Raw genomic sequence first — 21,296 nt, forward strand, 5'->3', positions numbered from 1 at the left:
TAAGTGCTTTCAAGATCAGCAAATCAGCCAAAAAACCTGGTTTACTTCACTTTCAGGCTGAGATGTTTGGCTGTTTGAGTCTGTGTGCATGCACAGAACTGCAAGTGCTCACAGGAGGCCTGAAACTGCAGACCACAAAGGCCAAACTGGTCAAATAAACTGTGAAATAGCCAAGGAGCTCTCTCCCAGGAAAAAATCAGACAAGAAAGGAAGATAAAGAAGGAACGTATTTCTGTATTTTTCACCTGTGTCAAGCTGGCTGTGCTCTGGAAGACCCTGAAGAGGCTGGGACAGCATTGATTACCCACCTGAAACCACAGTGAAACCATGTACATGTTGCCTTCACTCTGGTTTCTTCACTGGAAGGTCTTTTTCAGCCCCTTGTCTACCTGATCATTATCATTCAGTTACTGGTTACACTCTGTCCTCTCCCCCTTGCTGTTTCCACCGCTGTGTCTGGGGTACCTCCCAGTGTACATTCTCACTTTTGTATTGCTGTAAATCAAATCTTGGAGTAGAGTGTTTATGGATGCTCATTTATGCTGTGTAATGTACATGTATTTTTGTTTTTCAGAAAGTTTGTTCAACTATATTAACTCTGATAGGAGTCAGAGTAATTATAATATTTATTAGCAAGCATTGAAGAGTAAACTTCACGTGAGAAGCATATTAAATGTTATGTGAAAAAGAGTCTGTAACAGAAGAAAAGGAAATAAAGGATGTGCAGAATTCAGGGCTAAAAACCCCAAATCAAGGTGTTATTTTCACTCAAGCCACTCTTTTTTTCTTCTTGATAAATGCTGTACAAAACTGTGTGAAATGCATGAGCTACCTGTACCAGCGACAGCACTGGAACAGCTGCGCTTATACTGGTGCTTTGGTAAAGGTTGAAGGTAGATGTTGCATTGTAATGATAAGGCATTAAGCAATCAAGAAATACGGCTTTTATCACTTGTATAAAAGACTTTAACTCTGCATGTCCAAAGTAATATTGGAAATCACCAATTAAAAAAAAAACCAAAAACTAAAATTAGGTGTACTCTTTGTGGCTGCCACTTACCTGAGCTCCTTATGCTGCTGTAAGGTCAAGCCACCAGCATTTGTAGCCCAGTTCAATAGTTCAAAATTTTAAATCTCATTGCTTCTTTTCTTTTTATTTTTTCTCTTAAAAAAACCTGAAGTCTTAATAAAAGGTCAAAGAACCACTGGGCCAAGGAACTCGCCCAACATAAGCTCTGAAAATCTGGGCACTAGCACAGCTGCCTTTAATCTCCTGTGCTTGTGCTAGCGGCAGATTCCAGCAGTGTCACACAGTGAGGGAGCACATATCTCAGCGTAAGGCTCCCAAGGACAGCCACGTCCCCAGCACTGCATCCTGCTGGCCAACCCTCTGGCTGAGCCTCTGGCAGCATCTGCTGAGTGGTACAATCCTGAGCTTGGAGAGACTTATTTTAACTCCTCACCTTTCTCCAAGGAATTCACCTCTACCCTGTCAAAATGCTGGAGTCTTTGAGAAATTTGGCAATCCCAGTGGCCTTTCACCTTCAGTTTTAAGTCACATCATTTTTAAAAGATCCTACCTCTGAAGGACGTTGAAGTTGCAAACCAAGTGAATGGAGGATAGGAAAAGTAAACAGGAGTTGTGATTGTGTAGGTAAAATTGTACTGTGCTGCACACGTTCAGGAAGGGGCGTATCAGTCTGATCAGAAAACATTCACAAAGTATGGATTTTGAATGGATTTATTAATACAGCCCAAACAATCCAGCATCTTAACAGAAAGGAATGTAAGATATAAGGAGAAAAAATACATGAAACAAGATTCTTATTACCATTACTGTCTTGCTCCCCTCAGATGATACAGCAAGAGAAAGACATCTGGGAAGATGTTAAGTATATATGATTTTTTAAATGGCAAAAAACCCCCAACCCTTCCTCCTTATTTCTTACATACCTGCTTTGTTATTAATTGAGGTTCCTTCAGCTGGATGGTGCCTGGTCTGCTGTGAATTATCTTCCCTCCTCTGAGTTTCTTAACACATTTGTGCCAAGCCTGGTTCAAAAAGTTAATTGAAGTATTTCAGTTCCTTGACCTCTTGTAGCAGCAAATGCTTGCGGGAAAGTTTTCTAATGATTAGTATGCAACTCTAGAGGCATACAAAAATAATATGAGCTTACACCATGCACTGTATTAAATGTGTATTAAAAATCCAGCTTGCACATAATATATGATTAAATATATCCAGTTACCTACAGCGTGTATTAGCAGCTCATGTCAATAAATCATGCTACCTTAGTTCTGGTATGTCCTTGCTTTCACTTATTTCATTTTGGGTTTAATATCAAAATTTTTAGATATTATTTCCTAGTTTAAGATGCTGGGGAGGGAAAAGCCCAGCGCCTCTCCTCCTCTCCAATGCATGCTGCTTGTTCCACACCTGCTGCTGGCCCCAGCTCTGTGTGTGGTGTACACAGCCCGCGAGTGCGACTGTGAGTCCCCACAGTGGGTCCCGCTGTCACCCCAGCCCCAGACTGACCCATGCAACACACCATGTGCAGAACCGCTCCTCTCTCATTGATTTCTGGTTGTAGTTGATGTCACATGGGTTACTTTTAATAAGACTTCGGGCTGAGGTTTGGGGGATTACCTCCTCCTGCTGCCTCATAACATCCTGGCTGCTTTGCAACTCCTATCAGAGGCTGAGCTGATGATTGCAAACCAGAAAGCTACAGCATCAGGTGTCAATGGGCAATGGGAATGGCAATTTTGGCACCACGGGTTTGGGCACTCCCAACAGCCAGCACTGAGGCTTTGGGAACAGGCTCCTGCCTTGCAGTAGCAGCTGGCAAGTCTGTCCTCTTGAGGCTTTTGTGCACAATGGGGCATCCCAGAGAAGGACGATGCTGTCTGTCCCCAGGGGAAATGGAAGTGCATTGACAGCTAGAGAATGAATGAGTTTTTAGGGTGGTATATTTTCTGCCTTCCCTTTCTAACAGCTCAGCTTCTGTGACACTTACCTCTCTGGCTTCCCAAATGCCTACATCATGGCTCTCTTCGCTTCAAATAATTCAAAATTGTAGCTGCCAACCCTGTGCATGCCCGTAAATCTGGCCATGCCTCTCATCTCCTCATTTCTTTGTTCTCATTATTTTCTTTAAAAGTACCAAATTTCACATCCTTCGTAGCCCTTCCAAAACACTGCAACACCTTTACTGCTCTGCAGGCACTGAGTTTTTTTGGCTTCTTTTTCAGCCTCTCACACCACCCCTTTTCTAATATCTGAGGTTGCAGCCCCATGGATGTCACAGCAAAGCCCCTTGGCCATGGTTCTTACCTCCTTAAAGGATGGCTTCTTAGAGAAGCCAACCTCAATATCTCTAGAAATCATGTGCTGCAATTCCTATTTCAGTCCCATTGATTTGGACAAAGGGAGTAGGGTTCGGTAGTTATCCTTAAACTGGAAGTCCCCCAGAACAGGTACTGTCCTTAAGCACCAGCTTAACAACAACCCAGTTAGTTGCTCTTGGGAACAATTCGATAGCTTTGGCACTTGGCTGCCACATACAATCAGGGCACATATTATAAAAAGAAGACCAAAGTATACCCAAGAGAAGTAAACTAGTGTTGTGCTGTGAATCTTTGATGATACTCAAGTGTATTATGCAGGGAAGGCAAGGCCACAAGACCTTTAAAAAGGTTTTTGGAAAAATCATGTTAAAATTCACAAAGGGTGAAGCAACAGAGAGCACTTTGTGATAGACTTTCAAGTTCTTCCTCTGATAGCTTTTGACCAAGGAGATGGATACGGTAGAGCTAGTGTTCCTTCCCTGGAAACCATCGTCTTGCGAGGCAAGCATCAAGTAATAGGCTATTGAAATCTGCTGTGGGCAACAGTAAGGTGCTGGCAGAAGGACAAACTGAGGCAAAGAGTGAATGTAAAATTGGGATCAGGAACCTGGTTCAGAGTAACTGATGCTCACTGATCTGGTAAGAGACCGTGCAACTTGTAGACTAAGTGCTGCCAGACCTCAATCAAAGAGAAAAAAAAGAACAAAGCCTATGGAAATTAGTAATTTTATGTCTTTTTTGAACATGGTCAATGACAAATCCCCACTGCATCAACGCATTCAGTTACATGTCCAGCAACATGCTCTTTGCTGCAAAGTGGGGTCCTCTGTGCTGAAGGCTGCTGTCATTCCAGGTCTGAAGAGGCCAGAACAAAGCCTGGGCACATGTTTTCATTGCATTGGTAATTACTGAGGCATTTAGGAGGATGGACCTGAACCGGCTCAGCTGAGGAAAGGCTGCGTTTGAAAGGGTAGCTGGGCCAAATTACATTAGAGGAGTGCACTCCTGCTGGAAATTACATTAGTGGCTACTTCCCTCCCTTCACCCTCAACAAAATCTTGGAACTCAAAATGCACTGAATTATAGGCCCAGCCTTTCAGGATTTTTAATTTGCTCTGACTGTTTCCTGTGCATCTGATGGAGGGTCCAGCTTGGACGCACAACCTTCTCAAGTGAGAGAGACCAGGGTTTAAACATATTTTGCTGCAGTCTTTCCACCCACTATTGAACAAGCGTCCCTCCCTCCTTGGGGTGCTGCTCAGCATTTTCTTTTTGGAAAGGAGGGTGAAGGAGAATCATGGAGCTGAACCCACAAAAGCCTCCCATAGCAAAGCCAAGCAGCAGCTCTCGCCATTGTGCTCAGGGTGGGAAGGGACTTTGTGCCACATGTGTATCAAAGCATCTCACGCTCTTCAGGAAAAGCCACCTGCTGCGTTGTCCCCAGGGCCAACACTGCTGGTGGCATCTGCTGCACAACACATGGAAGGCCAATGTGGTCCCCAAGAAGTTCTGCAGGTGCAATCAGGAGCCTGCCTGGCTGGTGTGTGATGACCCGACTGCAGAGTCTTGACAGACCAGGAGTCTGAGGTAATGGTGCAATAAATCAGCAGGAGGAAGAGGAGGTAACATTAACCTCCTCACACAGCAGTATGCTTAATATATTTAGAAACTCGGCAACTGATGGCCCTCCCTCAGCCGGTCTAAAGTGTCACTGTTTAATAAGCGAACAAACTGACATCAGCATTATATTAAAGCACTTGGCAAGATGTATATGTTTGACTCTTGTGCCAGGCATAGGAGGAATCTTTCAGAATTCATCTTAGAGGGAAGACAGAGACCCATCAGGGTCCTCAGCATCCCCTGCCTGGGATGAGCGGTTGTTCACCGTAACCCTCGCAGAAGGAAGAGGTACCTGATGGCATTACCCACTGAACCACTATTGAGTGCTGACTTAAGATGTGCAAATGTTGGTGTGTAAAACTTATTTTCCTTTGCACTCTTAACCAGAGCATATCCAGTTTGGTGGAGCAAGGAGGGAATAGCTTGGAGACCCCATACTGTTCCCCAGCCCCCATGTGAGGCCTCAGAAACCTGTTAGTGATGAATTATGTTTGAAAGAGAAGAGCTCCCATTGCCCCCTGCCTTTCTCATTTCCTTTGGACATGTTCCTCCATGAAACTCACCATGCAGGAGCTGGGGGGTCAGCTGAGCCAGTCAGACCTTTGGGGCAGGATATATACTTGTTGCTTCCCATGCCTTTCTCTCAGAGATCATTTCATGGACACACATATAGGGGAACCTCTGAACCCTGACATTTTATAGCAATATAATTTATTTTATACATTTCCATTTGGTTTGTCATCTTACTTACCTGGCACTACTGCTCCGAGGACAGGATGTGCTGAGCCAGATAATATTGAGGACTGCTTAGGTTTTGAGTTGCTACCAGATTTAAAGAGGAGGATGACTGATTAGAAATAAGAAACAGAGAATATTTCAGGAAACTGAATTGTCCAGAAGTGTCCTGTTGAAATGCAGATATTATGGGCCAAAACCACAGAGAGGCTGGTTCCAAAGTACAATCAAAAGCCAGATTTATGCTGTGATGCTCCAGTGCATTCAGAGAAACCATCGTAAACCATGTGGTGGCCATAGCGAGGAGTTACTGTTTCATTGTTGCTTGACCAGAGATTAGTTGTCAAACCCAGCAGTAACCCCAAAGCTGAAGCGTGAGATCAGCGGGGTAAAGCTGGTAATGTCACTGTTCTTGGTGCACACAGCAAAGGGCAGAGAGGCTTGCTCTGTGCCAGAACTTTTTAAGCAAGACAACATCTGGTGTGAAATGCTGCAGGATTACAGCTTCTAAATAAAGCCAGGGAGCTGTACCTGTTGCTGCCTGAGATCAGCAGGCTCTAACTTAAGCTGTCTGAGACCAAGCTGCTATGCTCATCTAAAGAAGTTAAATATTTGTTCTCTGCTCCACACTACTCCATTATTTGATGAGCAATCACGTTCTGTAAGTTTGCCAAAGAATATCCACATGGCATGGAGGACTCAACTGCTGTGACTGGCCCTTAGGACAAATAGATTGACGTAAAAGAGTTTGGACTGGTTACAGGCAAGGAAGAGTTGAGCCCTAAGGACAGACAAATAACGTGATTATTCCTCTTTCATTCAGCAGTCAAGTATCATCTGTTGGCCATTTGTAAGGGGAAACCCATGTTCTCTTTACCCATACTGCCCCTGTATTTTGCAGCCCTGAGGATGGCAGGACTCTAGCTGCAGGGTAAAGAGAAGCAAAGCTTCCCTTGAAATGCAGAACCACCCAAAACACCATTAGCAGTATCTCAGCAGCAGGGTCCCTGCAGTGCCCTGCAGCACCTCACAGGCAATGCCCAGGGGCTCAGGCTTCTTACCTTGCCTGCAACACCCATGCCCAGGCTCCATAGCTGAGTGGTCTGTTTGGTGACCACATCCATATGTGAAGATTGCAGACTTCTTAACTTCTACCATATCAATGGCGTATGCGTTGCATCAGCATTTGGGAGTGGAAGGAGTTCCCCTCTGCACCCTCATCCCTGTGGCTCAACTGAAGGTTGTCACTGAGGCTGAGTGACAAATGCTTGACAGCTCTGATTTACAGAGGTGGTCAGATTTGCCTGACATTTATTTAGGCATATAAATCAAGGCAGGTTTCTAGACCCTCTCTTGGCTTCACCTAACTTTGAAGCCCATAAAAAAAATCCTTTAATGCAGGACCCCTTAGCAGAGGGCTGATTATTTATCTGCCTCTTTCTCTTTTAATTAAAAAGGTAATAACAACTAGCTATTTTTGAAAAAGTTATATTTGCATAAGAGTATCCTGCTCTTATATGTTTTTAAGCATCTGTATCAATAGCTGAAAGCAGAGTTTCATTTGGGATGTTCTGTGGACAACAAAAATACTAATGTGGACAGATGTACTGATGATCCAGGCTTAAGAGAATGTAAATTAATATTTAATTACATTATCCAAAGCAGAAGAGCTTCGGCAGAAGAGAGCCCTATGTCAGAAGGACCAAAGCCTGGATGTATGAACTCCCCATGCAAGTAAAGGACCGATAAAAGAAAACAAACTGCCACATGAAGAAACTTCTGGGCTGACTGACAAGACGCATGTCCAAGTTCTTTGAAGTACTCCAGGGTTTTCCTCAGCTTCCACCCAGGGGCTGGTTCGAGCCCCTGGGGAGAGCAGCCTGTTCAAGGTGACTGATGAAGTGTGAGGCGAGTAAAAGTAACAGTGACTATTTATACATTGACAGTGTGCTGTAAATTAAAGGTGAGAGAATACAATTCCTTAAAAGATGGGGGGAGGAGGTGAATTTAAAAAGCCAGACTGAAGTAAATAAATTGTGAAATGCCCTGTCAGGATCCAATGTGGGACTGAGACATTCAGCATGCCCCCAACAAGGGGACAACTCCTTACAGACAAGCACCTGCAAGAAGGTCCCTGTGCCTGGGGCTGGTGCACCTGATGAGGCAGGACTGGTGGTGCCTCAACACAAGGGCTGGGGCAGCAGAACAAAGCTCTGTGTGGCAGAGTATGCCGCTTGCTCTTGGCAAGGGTCTTCCACTGTGGTTCTGGCAAGAAAGCTCTCCCACCCGCCACAGGGCTCAGAGCTCTCATGGAGACACCACAGCTCCCCGCTGCACACACAGATGCATCCTGCCGGTGGGGCAAAGCTTCTTGTATTGTTCGTTTTGGGAAAGCTGGTTGCTTCTCGATGCATAGGACGTGGAACCTTGGGCTCAGTGAGCATGGAATACATGAGACCACAGCTCAAATGTCACGGTGGGGAGAAAGTGGGGCAGGCGAGCGGTGGCGACGCGGCAGCGGCTGCGTGGGCTGCACGGCACCGAGCTGGCCCTTGCCTGCAGGAAGGAGGCTGGGTACCAGCTGCCGAGCAAGAAAGCAAGTGGAAAACTGTGACCTATAGGAAACTATGTGAGGCACGTCTGGTCTCTGAAGGCTACAGATGAGCTGGCGATACCAACACTGGAAACAGATGCTAAATTGATTGGAAATTATTTTGGCGGAAAGCCATAGCTGGAGCCCCGGTACGAAGATAAATTGATGCAAAACGCATTTTGAAGTCTTAGATTTGTCTGATTTTGAGAAAACAGTGACCTGTTCTCTCTTTGGCATCACTGCAGGACTTTGCACAGGCCACACACCAGTGCATTTTGCTGAAAGCAGTACGGTACACACTTAGAAAGCGGACAAATGCTGCTGGTTGGCACCAGGACCTGCTGGGGGCCCTGACAGGGAAGCAGCTTCTGTGACTCCTTGATTGACAGCTCTGGAAGGACACAAGTACCACCAATTTCAGCTCCTCCTGCTGCAGGTGAAACTCCTGCACTAATGGTGGTGCCTTGCCAAAGTGGTGGATAAACAGCAAAAGGTCATGCAGAAATTTTACCAGACCTTGCATAACAGAACACCAGCAAAGTAATAGAGGCTGGAAAAAGGTGAAGGTTATGGGAATGTGCAAACACAACAAAACTTGGAAGAGCCTTTTTTCTTAGTCCCCAAAATTGGAGGTTGAGCCAGCACTGCCGTCACTGCAGCTTCTCTGGGAACCATTCCCTCATGGGGTGGGGAAGGGATGCTGGAAGCTTTCTAAGGTTGATGTGCTTTTTTAATGATAACTCACAAGAAACAAAATGTAAAATCTGTGTTAGACACAGGAGAGGAATAAATATCTGTTAATTAAGAAATATATTTGCATCAATACATTGAAATATTAGGAAAAAATACATGGTAACCTCTCGGAGGAAATCTTCCAGATGGACAGACAGACACTTAAGCTTGGATACACCAATGTCTGGAAGTGTCTGGCATACTGCAGCATCTCCTGCACTTTTCTCCATCCTAGTACTTGTGCTTGACACTTGTTCTACCCGTTCCTAAATGATAAAGAAAATTTATTTTCACGGTTCCGATTCAAGGAACAGCTTTGCATAATCACGTTGAACCAGTGTTCAAAACTTGTGCTCCATCAAGGCTCTAGCACTGAATGATGGTACCATATTCTGAATTTCAATAGCTTTATACTTTCTATAGGGCAGCAAAACTGCAGGCCAGCCCCACAAGGCCCTCAGCATAGCAAGGTTTCCAGCTGGTCTAGAAAGAAACCAACCCAGTAAAGGTTTCACTCTGCTCAGTTGCATAGGTCATAGCTTTGGTGCTGGGAGCTTGCATTGCCTTTCCCCCTCAAATTCAGAAAACAGTCTTTTTTCCATATAGGGGAACCCTAAGAAAAAAAACATTTATGGATATTTTGGTCACTGCTGAATCTTTAATGTGTCCTCTTCAAGCTTTCCATTTTAACAGCAGCACCTGTGTGTTCCTATGAACCCTACACATTCAGCACACTATTTATTATTTTTGAACCATGGATCTAGATTCCTGTGGGGACAGCAATTTAGCAGCCAACATCACAGCCCACGACCTTTACTGATAAACATCACAAACTGTGTCAAAGCCTTAGCTGGGGCTCTTCCTGCAGTTTAACTGGAATCCTGTAATGGCAACATATTTACATTTTTTAAACCAGTGGAAGCTGCAGTGAAGAGACACTTTCCTGGGAGGTATCTTTTCATGCATGGGATTTTCATTAGAACACGTCTTTGCCATGCTGCTGGTCTGCGTTTGGCTACTTAGGAGGGCAGAGCATTTTACAGAGGTGACTAACGACTCGTGCAAAGTCCCTCTGCACAGCCACATACCTCCTTGCCACAGCCACCACGTTCTGTTCTCCTTTGCTCATGGACATGTTCCAGCTGTAAAATAGGACACTACAGTGCTGGTTGGCAAATCAATATTGCAGCTCATGGTTAAGAGCTGGGCTTTGAGGCATTAGATTAGGGGTTTTACCAAGTACTGACAGTTATGGGGCAGGTCTGTGGGACACCATGATGCATGATGGACCCCATCACATCCTTCCTCCTCCTCTCGTCCAAAAATGCCAATGGATAGAAGTTGGCTGCATGTCTGCAGCAAGTTGCAAGTTGCTACTTCTCTGATGAAAATGGCCATTTGTTCAATTTGTCTATTGCATGGTCAGATGGAAAGCTGAAATCTCATCTTCCTGCTAGAACAGTACCTTGTGTTTTCAAACAAGAAAAGGAAACAGTTCATTATAACACTGCAAGTGAAGTTTTGATTGACTCTGCACTGCTTTCAATGTCTGTCTCTGCGTACATCCCCTTTGTTTTGGTGTGAAGAGCTAGAGGTCTCTAATACAGCACAACGCAGTGTAGATATCAACACCAGAAGGGCCAGCTCTGTGTAGGACAGAGCTCTGCGCCAGCAGCAGCCCTGTCTAACGGTGACATGTAACAGAATGGCTTCAGAGGAGCTGCCAGGTAAAGGAGTGACCTGGGCAAGGTGGCTCATCATGGCACAGCTGACACTTGAGGACATCCACCAAAGCAACCTGCACCATGGCTGCAATAACAGCTCATGCCAGGGGCACCCAGGCTCACCCACACGCCAAGTTATTTCCACAGGCCAAAAGAACAGGGCCAAGACAGCATCTTAGAGGGACATGTAAAAGCATTAGTGACATGGCTGTTGTTATTTGGCTGGAACTGCCAGGGTCTCATGACTGACAACCTGCCAATTTCCTTTGGAAGGAGAGAAGATGAACAAAGCCCTGGAGCTGTAAAAGAGAGATGTGATCTCTGCCCTGGAAGGCTTTCTAAACCATGCCTCCCACACCCAGTTGCCAGCTATTCGCCAGCTCAGCCCCAGCAGGTGAGACAGAGGGATGCTGCATTTGAGGCTGATGCTCTGGGCACTCTTACTGCAATGAGAAGGGTTCAGAGTCTCCTGTGTCCCCCAGGAGACAGGCAGCTCCAGCCCAGCAGCGCTGCTGTTGCTGCACCAGGATACATGTGTCCTCCCCCTGCCACAGGGCTGGCAGGGCACAGGCAGGGGCTCAGTCTCATCTGCTCATCTCCAGCTGAGAAGAAGCCTCTGCCACTTCACATCTCCACCTGGATGTTGCCCTTTAGCAGAGGGACTTGCCCTTGCTAGAGAAAGTCAATCACAGATCTGCTCTCAGGTCGGTGCTGTGTTTAGACAGAGAGAAAGAAAGGGGGGAAAAAAAGTGAGATGTTACACCCACATTAATTAAGGAGCACTAGGCTTCATCTGCCTCTCAAGATGACCACACAGGAGTTTCTGAAGTCTTTGAAACCTGTAAAGAAGAGATTCAAGCCCAGGTAAAAGAAGGACAGATAATACATGCAGTTTTAAACCACTAATTCCTCTCACACTGCTGGGCTGGCCTTTCTAGCTACAGTCTTCACACATTTACACTGGCCAAGGAACCACAAGCACATGCCAGACACAGCTTTTATTCTCGTAATCAAAACAGGCTCCATGTGTGTTAACATTCTTCGTACAAAGATACAGACACGCAGTTTCTGTGAACCAGAAACATACTGTTTTCGACTGTTCACACAGTACCTAGAACAGATGCATTCCTGAAGAGCACTTTAGGCCCTCTGTTGTAATAAAAGAAACAAAATCCATGCAAAGAGAAAGTGAGATTTTAAAACATGCTTATTTAAAATAAGTTTATTGTAATGAAATAATATAAAAGTCTGACAAAGGTCTTAACAATGCTCCAAAAGAAGAGACAGATGCTGTATGATTTGAGGGATGATGCAGACTGGAAACTCCAAAGTACATATTTCAGACTGAACTGCTTATGACAGCACGATTTGTGCAATGCTTACACTGGAAGAGGTGATTTTGGGGGCAAGAACAAGCCCCTAGAATAAAGTAAATTTAAAGTGTAAGGCAATATACCTTCTCTTCATCTTTAGATGTGTTTCAGTATGTATGTAATGTGCTTTAGAATGTGTAAGTAAGGCTTGCAGGAAGCTCAGCTTGACATTGATAAAATGTATGCCCAAAATTGGCTTGAAAAAAGAAAACAGGCAAGGAAACCACAAAAGCAAGCTGCTTTGGTTTTCAGTTTAGTCACCACATTCTGGAATGCAATTTACTTGTTTAGTTTCAAGTAGATGCAAATCTCAAACTTTCAGGATGGCTTTAAATAAAGGAATTAATAAGTTTTGGACCCCACGAATGCTGCGATGCAAAATAAAGTTAATAAACTTAAGTGCTAAGCAGAAATCAGGATAAGAAAACACGGAAGTTTCACATATTAAAAAGAAAAAACAACACACCTCTAGAATACCTGGAGTATCTGGGGGCAGAAATCCTATACCAACAAAGGGATATTACAAATGATAGTCAAAGGCTACATTTTGAAGAACCGCATGCCAGTGGAATGGTGCACGTGTTTAAGTGAAGCATGTGCCTGTGTTCTAACTTCAAAGCAAGTGCTTAAATCCCTGTGTGATCTGTGAGCAGGATCAGCTACTGCCTGGGCTTGCTATGAACCAGTAAGTGCACTGTGAAAACCCTTCTGCACAAGGGTGCTTTTATATTGCTTGGAGCATGCAGCAGTTTGAAGGGTTTGTTCACCAAGGGGCTACGGAAAGCAGCAAAGAGGCATGAACTTCGTTATTCCCACCATTCTTCTCTTCTTGTTTTGTCACCTGCACTATACAGGCAAGAGAAGAGAAATAGGTAATTTTTTTAAAAAAATCCCGTGCTTTCACTCCCAAGAGGCAGAACTGCCAAGTCTGAAGTGTCTTATTTAAATTTCATTGGTGAAATGTAAAGTTCAAAGTGTATGTTTTTTCTGGCAAAATATGTCAAATGGGGAAGAAACTTCAGAGAAAAGCAGCACATTCTCCATCTGACTGTATGTTTTGTTGCCTGACAAAGAATTCACGTCTTATTTTCCAAGTTTACATTTGTATCACTTACGAAAGTTCCCACTTTGCACTCTTATGGAAAGATGCTTTGACTTGACAGCAACAGCTCTGGTAGCAAAGCAGATGAGAACGGGAGGAAATGAAGGGGTAGAGACCAGGTGGGGGACGAGAGACCAGGTAGGAATGTGTTAATTATCTTTTCTGGTGTCTGAAAGGCAGCTTATGGTTCCCTAAAGCTTTTCACAAAAGCTGAAGTGATAATGAAATGAAAAGGTTAGCAAGTTCAGCATATGAACATATGTGACACTGTTTTCTATAATGGTCCACACCCCTTTGCCAAAGCACGCTGCCAACAACTGGAAGCACATTTTGGGCATATTTTTTATATGTCCAGCCAACCAAGTGACACTTTTCAAACTACAGAACATTTTTAAAGCAAACAGTTGTAACCTAGATCTTGATGATCCTTTACAAAAAGCTTGTAAGTGAAGGTATAAGGCCTTTAACTTTAAGTGCATATGTTAAAAGGAGACCCATAGTACAGCAGTGTCAAGATGGGATGTTTCAGTGACTCCTTCAGTTTACACTAAAGCACTTGAGTATCCAGTTCACGTTCTACAATTGTAATGTCACAGAACTTTAATATGCAACTGAGTATGGTGTCTTAAAATTGCAGAGGGGGCCCCAGAACATAGTTTGTTTTAAAAAAAAATAACAACAAAATAAATAAAATAAATAAAAGCCTCCCATTACTAAGCAGAACTCGACTGAAATTATTTCAGAGCTCTGGTCTAATGCCAATGGCACTATATTAAAAAATGTGTGTATGATCTCTATTCAAATATGCTGACAGCCATTATTCAGTACTAGATAGCACTTCTATCAGATTGCTTTGGGATTTACCATGTCTCAGCAAGGTTGTGCACTGGACAGACACCGTCAGTGTCATGTGCTGTATCAAAGTTCTACACTCAGCTATACTAATTTCACAAAAAGCAGCCTTAGTCCCCTGGGGAAAGGCTGTGATTACTCTTATTTTGCCATGGCTAAGAAAAATCCCTGAGAATATGCAACTGTTAGACATTGAAGGAAACAGCCGAAAGCATTTCTAAAGGAAAAGGATGCAAAACTTTAGACTAGTGCAGTTTGAGAAACCAAAGCAATTAATGTAAAGTATATAGAGCAAGGGTGCTGTTCTCCGAGAGCCACGTGGACCTCTATCAGTATGCAGGTCAGTTCAAAAATATCAGTCATTAAAAAACCAAAACAACCCCAACTGATCAATGAACCAAACATACCAAACAAAACCCACCAACCCCCTCTCCAACTCTAAATTTGAAGGCTTGCTCTCTACATTTATTAAAATCAAAATCATTCCTCTCTGCTTGCCAAACTGACACCACAGGAAAAGAAAGAAAGAAGGGAAATGTCTCGTAGTGCATTTGCTTCCCCTTGGTCATCTGGTCTGTTGCATCCTTAGAGGTACAACTGGGAGTTAAGCTTGGCAACATGCTGCATGGGTTTCTTTCTTAGTGGTGTTTTAGCTGGAAAGGTGGCATGTGTTAGCCTTAGAAGTGGTCAACACCCTGCAGGAGCAGTGCATGGTGAAGTATAAGTTTAGGAGGCATGGAGACCTTGCTCAGTTCCTGCTCTATAAGTCCCCTTGGTCTGCTAAGAACATTCTCAGAATTACCAACTTTACAGAGCAGACCAAGGCAAGAAAGCCTGCTTTGAGGCAGGATGCCATGCTGATTAGAGAAGATGCCACGTGGACCACTCTCTATTTGTTAGAAGAAAGAAGAACGGTAGAAGTTAGTTATAGAAGTTAGTAACTGCTGAAGCTAATGGCCTGATGAAGCTGTTAAGTTCTCTGCTTACAAAATAAAGCCTCCTTACTTTTTGCATCAAACCTTGGGCCTGATGCGCTACTAACAAAACAGTGGTTCTCTCACTAGTTAAAAAAACCAAAACAAAACAAAACCACAAACCCCCCCCAAATACCTCCAAGACTTTAAGTGCTGAATATGCTTTCCCGGTACTGGAAAAGCTTAGAGCAAAAAAGGGAAGCCAATTTTCATCATGGTCTCACAGCTAAATTCTAGAGAAAAGGGATCTCTTCCTGTTCTCCCTGCATACCCCAGCTGATGCTTTGTGGAAATGTGGTCTCCATTACCTTTCCAGAGCATCCAGCTAAGAACTACTGCAGCAAAGTTTCCCACATAACAGCTGAAAACCCTGAGGAAGCCGTGCAGGGTGGAGAGCTGGCTGTTCTGCTGCAGGGGTGCTTTCTTTGCATTCATGCCTAGAAGAAGATGGCGAAATCCCAAAGGCTCTCTACTTCATTTTTAGCACTGCGAGCAGTGAAATAATTAAATAATAAACTTTGGCCAAAAGTTTTTACTTTGTACTTAGACACAAATATATACTACTTAAATTAAGAAAATCCACAAGACTAAAACCCCCACATCCTTCTGACTCCTCTTGGTGTATGCAGGAACTACAGGTAGGCACTACTGACAGAACAAGAAAGTTACACTGTTTAGGTATCTAATTACAGTTGTGGTATCTTGTTTTATACACCAAGTGTGATGTTTGGTCATTTCTTCAAGCATCACATGCTTTTCTTAAAGCTCACAATGCTGGGCTCTTCAGAAAGGATGAAGTATTTGGTGTTTAGAGAGGTTCCTGTCACAAAGTGATGCAGGGCAGCAGGCCTGCAGTACATTCATTTTACTGACAACATGGTTTTTAGCCTAGTAAAAGCCAGTACTTCTCCTGTCAGTATGGTGACACTGAAACTTCTCCTGTATTTACAAAGATTTACTAATTCTAAGTACCTCATTAGCACACTCTGCTCTCCTCCTGCACATGAGTTAAGCTCAACTCTTTGCACAAAGCCATCTGAAGCTGCAGGTCACCACTGAGAAACCCACTTATGCCTTGAATGGGCAGTCAATAATTCACAGCCAGCCCTCTAGTCATCAACACAGCTAGGAATTTTGTCCTTAACCATATCACTAGCTAAAAGGACTTCTTTATTATTTTTAATAGCAGCAGTGTTAAGAGCACATTTTTATCTGTATCAGCAAAATGGAGAAAAGGGCAAATTTTATTTTCCTAATTTCCAGTCACTTCTACATAATTTAGGATTTTGAGGTTTGTAATTGGCCCAATGTGTAATGGCTCCATGACAAATTCTAGCTTCCCCTATGCTTCACTCATTTCATGTCCACTTTCATGAAGGCTCTGCCCATAATGTCAAACTAGGAAGGACTTTAATAAAACCTGCTTTTTAAACTGCTAGCCATATTCAATTCAAAACTACATTTTTGTGTGAATTTAAGAAAACCCTAAACCCAAAAGAGAAAATCCCACCAAAACTTTAACAAACCAGGATGATGGACATGATCTTCAATTGCTTGTGTAAAGCACTATTGCAATTTGCTGGGCTCTGCCAGTCTGTGCCAGCGAATTTCTTGTGGTCCACTGGCAGGAGCTGACAGGGAGAACGTGGCACATACTGGGAGGTGGTCAGGGAACATGACACCCAGTTTCAAAGGCTGGTTCCTAGGGAAGCTCAAACCAGCTTATGGTGAAGATCTCTCTAATATTTGGTGATGCGCTGCATTAAAAAGCTTTCAACCCAAATTAAGGGACAAACTCACCGCGTACCTTATCAGGTGGCATTTAATTGACCTTCTCTTCTGCTACCAAGGTCACAATAAATCTCGCTACCTCTGTCCTCCTGCACTGTGGCAGGGAGTGGGCACAGGGCACATGACAGCCAGAGCCAGCAGTGCCTGCATGGGCTCCATCACGACATCCCGACCGCTCCGCTGCCTGCACAGCTCTCTCCTAAGGTATGGGAGCAAAGGCCAAATTCTGCTCTGTTACTTTTACAAGGTGAAGAGAAGAGGGAATGCACAGGCATGAGAGAAACTGTCAAAAAAACATTCATCATGGACATAGTTGTGACCCAAAGAGAAACAGTACCTTCGCATTTAAACACAAAACAAGCATCAATGAAAAAATACAAATCATACATACCCTTCCCCCAAAACACTCACAACACTCTTCCACCTGAAAAGATATAATGAACAGAAATGATGTCCAAAAAAATCCAAAACAAAATAAATCTTTGTTAACAGACACAGTCCCTGAAGTTTAAAGACACCGTCTTGCTGTAGTCATACCACCTCATCTGACTCCAAACCATGTACTTCATAGAGAGTGTCCAAGATATTTAGCTGCTTTTCCATGGCTGGTAAGTAAATGTTGAGGTCCCTCTGCATTCCTTTGTAAAATGTTTCTTCCTGAGGCTCACACTCCTCTACAGACAGAGCTGCCACGAAGTCTTCATATGTTGGAGCTGCCCTTAGAGCTAACTGGGAAAGGAACCAAAGCTTTTAGATTTGTAAAACAGAACAGGAAAAGAAACTGAACTAAACACACACAAAACCTCTAAGACATCCCTCTATGCACTTAGACTGCATAGCTTTAATGTATTTATGTGTACATGCATATGTTAAGATTTTTAAATGAGAGGGAGGCTAACATTATTTTTTTTAATCTCTGTGTAGATCCCCAGTTTAAGACATCTCCAGAGAGGCCTGATTTTTAGGAAGTGTCTGTATATCACACTTTGTACAAACAAATAGCATACATTAGAAATTAATTAAATACAAACTCCACATACAGTTTGTTAAGGGAGCTTCCAAACCAGCATCATACATTTCAGCACTGAAGTTCCATTCTCAAAACGCTCTTTAGTAAGCTCTCCCCAACATTTCTGTTTCTCCCAGTCAAAGTCTCTGTCATGATTCCCTGGATGAGGCTTTCCTTTTTCCTTTTATGTTTTCCAGTGACAGACACAAGGGGGAGCTGCCAGACTGGATAAAAACAAACCATTTCCTCTGGCCAATATATTCCACTTTGAGTCCCTGACACATTCTGCACTAATCCTTATTGAATGCTCACGTCCAAAGACCAATCAATCCTTAAAAGCAACCCGAATCCCTCACTTCATCATTTAACAGCTCTGCCGGTCTGTGCGGAAAAACACATAATGAAAAAAATATGCATGCAAAAGTGATCCATCTGTTTTGGCTCCAGAAAGAAGGTTCCACACTGAAAGCCCAGTACTGAACACAGTGATAACCACCAATGTCACCCTGAAAATAAAGTCTGACAAAAGAATCTATTCATTTTAACACTTAAACATTCAACATAGTTTATGAATTACACACAATGCCAGATCACACCAACAAGACCCCCAGGCTCTATCAGTAACTAAGATAAATACTTACAGCAAAGACTCCGCGGACAACCCAACCATGGTGCTGCCGTAATGTCTTTCCATAAGCATTGTCTTAAAGGAAAAAAATAAATAAATCAAGAGACAGATGTATGGCAGTATTAAGTTTGCATCACAAAGACAGCTTACAGCTTAGAAATGACTATTTATGGATATACTCTTGCCACTGGATGCAAATAAAGGCTGTTTCTGAGCACCCAAGTTATGACTGAAAGGAGATGACAGATTTGGGATTTCTGCACCAAGGTCTCAGCTCTGCTGTCAAATCTCCTTCACCTCATCCATGGTAAGTAAGTGTTCTAACAGACAGGATGGCAAATGTAATTTTTATTTGACTAGCTGTGCTTCACACCTAACATTTCTCCTACTATTTAGTTCTCCATTCAGTGCAAGTCTGATAAAATAATACACAGGGTGAAAAAATCTTCCAAGCTGATGGTTAGCCAGCCTCAGTCAAGGTGGTTAGCTCAGGCATTAACCAAAAGCCCTCTCATTGCATCCGAGGGTCAAGTTTTGAGTGTCATTGGAAAGGAAAGCACCGGGTCTTTACCAAATAATCCTTGGGTTCTCTCTTGTGAGTGCCTCTGAGTGCAGACTTTGATGAAGGCCCTTGTTATGCTCCTAGACAGCTCCACTTTCATATACAAAGCTTACTATATACAAAGCCAAATATCTTTGAGCCGTATTTTCCCAGTCTTAGTTTGTCACTGCCGTCATTTCATATCCTTGCCCTTCAGCTGAATTTTTAAGTACCTGACATAGTGCTAGACTTTCCCTGAGCAGTTCACCTTGAAGAAAGAGAACCTCTACATTTTGCTGCTTTAAGGTATTTGCTCAAGAGACTGCGGACAGTTATTATTGGAAGAGTGTAAACAGCCATAAGTTTTGCTGTACTCTGAAGTACTCCTCACCTATCAGTCTAATGACTGGGGAATGTGTCTGTTCTATCTTCACAGTAGGAATGAAAATCTATGAGAATAGCGTACAGTAACAAGAGCAATGAAATAAGGAGGAAAAGAGTATTATGTAGCAAACAGGAATGATGAGTCTATTCTCTGCCTTATCAGCAAATATAAGGGATATTAAAACCATCAGAATTTTAAAAGCTGGCTAAGGTTTAAATCCCAATTAAAGACAAATCCCTTCAAAAAGCTGTTTGTTCCTCAGAAGATTGTAAGACCTGGTGGATATTCCATTTTTTATTTTCATTTCATTTCATGTCATTAGCTTGACATTCAAGGTTGTAGACGGAGAACACATATCCCCATCTTTACCTGAGATTCAAATAGCATGAGAAGGCCTATGTAAGAAACTCTAACAGCAAACCAAAGCTGCAATGGTGATAAAGACACGGGAGAGCTTTTCATGGGGAGAAAGGCAAAGGTGAAGTGAGGAAAAAAACAACAGCATGTCTCTGCCATAGACACAAAGCAATTCAAGAAGGAATTCACTGCTACAGCCTTCAGACTCAGAAGGTCAAATACGTGCTTTGACTTTCCACGGTGTTTAACATCCACATCTGGTAGCGGTGTATTTACAGTCCCACTTCCAAGAGCTGCTTATATACTTCAGTGCATAGTAGCTATTTGTACTGATCCTATAAGGCAGCTGCTTAGTTGTTTAAAAGATCACTGGTTTATCATAACATTAGACTGCATGCATGTAGAGAGGGTCTTACTCAGGAACAACCACGTCAAGCCTAAGCAGGGTTTGTATTTTGTTTTATATTTGCTGTGGGCACTACTCTGACTTGGCAAGTGTCAGAATTCTGTACTTGGAAAAAAATGCCTTCTTGTCCATTACAAACTCCCTTCTAACTGATACAAACAATTCACAGCCACACTAGCAAAGAGGTGATTTCAAAGAGTGACGGCCAATGTCAGAAATAACTAAAAAATAACACAACAACTATAAATTTGCGAGTGCTCCCGCTGGAAACCAGTAGAGAAAATGGAATGAGACAAAGCACTTCTTTCCGTAAGATATGACTGTCTCTTCTGCCAAAAGTATGCCAATTAAAGGAATCTTTATCTGCTATTAAATCAACATTGACCAGTTGTCTAGTAATCTGCCTGAAGATGTCCATTTTCAAAAACTGTACTTTTAAAAAAATTTATGTCTTGGAAATTACTTGCATCATTAGTCACTGAAGGAAACACAGATTCTAAACAAGAAAGAAAATAGCCTAGTACATAAATTCAGAAGCACAGGAAGAATAAAGCAACTGGCACTTACTCAAAGCTGTTTGGATATTCTTTTCCCCATTCTTCACTTCTGTCAAAAACCCTTTCAAGAACTTTAAACCTCTGCCAGGATGAACACATGAAATAAAAAAGAAACCATGGTTATAACAAAGTAATCCAAAGTATAACAAAGCCCTCAAAGTTGTAATACAACTCAGAAGTGCATTAAAACTCGGAATTAAGGTGCCATTTTCAATCTGCATTTAAAAAATTGCAGCTACTTTCTTCAGCCTCTCTCCTAACCCAAAGAAAAATACTTTGCTAGAACATTTCTGCTGCAGCCTGCCTGATGTTCTGGTCCAGCAGGAACAGTCATTCACTGTAACTTCACCTTTACAGGAAAAAAAGATCGCCTGCCATTGTTTTTCGGGCCTTTTGGCAAAGTCGCAGTGATACAACCACAGACAACACATTAATCTTGAACCTGGCCAATCTGGGTTGATGAAGCCAGTGGAAAGTAACCCGTTTGCTCCAAGTACACAAGCTTGTGCTGGTGAAAGGCCTGTCTACAACTACCTGAAAGGCGGTTGTAGCATGGAGGGTGTTGGTCT

The 21,296-nt window shown here is 43.0% G+C and overlaps 1 protein-coding gene across 1 annotated transcript in view; it reads right to left on the minus strand.

Moving 5' to 3' along the window:
• Window positions 1–11,777: 11,777 nt before the first annotated feature.
• The window catches only part of PLEKHA8 (pleckstrin homology domain containing A8), a gene marked incomplete at its 5' end in the record, with an annotated part of 31,374 nt that continues 21,855 nt past the window's right edge, over window positions 11,778–21,296 (minus strand). The window contains 3 exons of the mRNA XM_080338955.1: window positions 11,778–17,573; window positions 18,495–18,556; window positions 20,738–20,808. Of these exons, the coding sequence (XP_080195081.1) occupies window positions 17,376–17,573; window positions 18,495–18,556; window positions 20,738–20,808 (331 nt within the window). The 3' untranslated portion in view covers window positions 11,778–17,375. The remainder of the gene's footprint in view (window positions 17,574–18,494; window positions 18,557–20,737; window positions 20,809–21,296) is intronic.

This window comes from Nesoenas mayeri (genome assembly GCF_963082525.1).
Source record: "Nesoenas mayeri genome assembly, chromosome: 2".
In the NCBI taxonomy this organism is placed as follows: Eukaryota; Metazoa; Chordata; class Aves; order Columbiformes; family Columbidae; genus Nesoenas; species Nesoenas mayeri.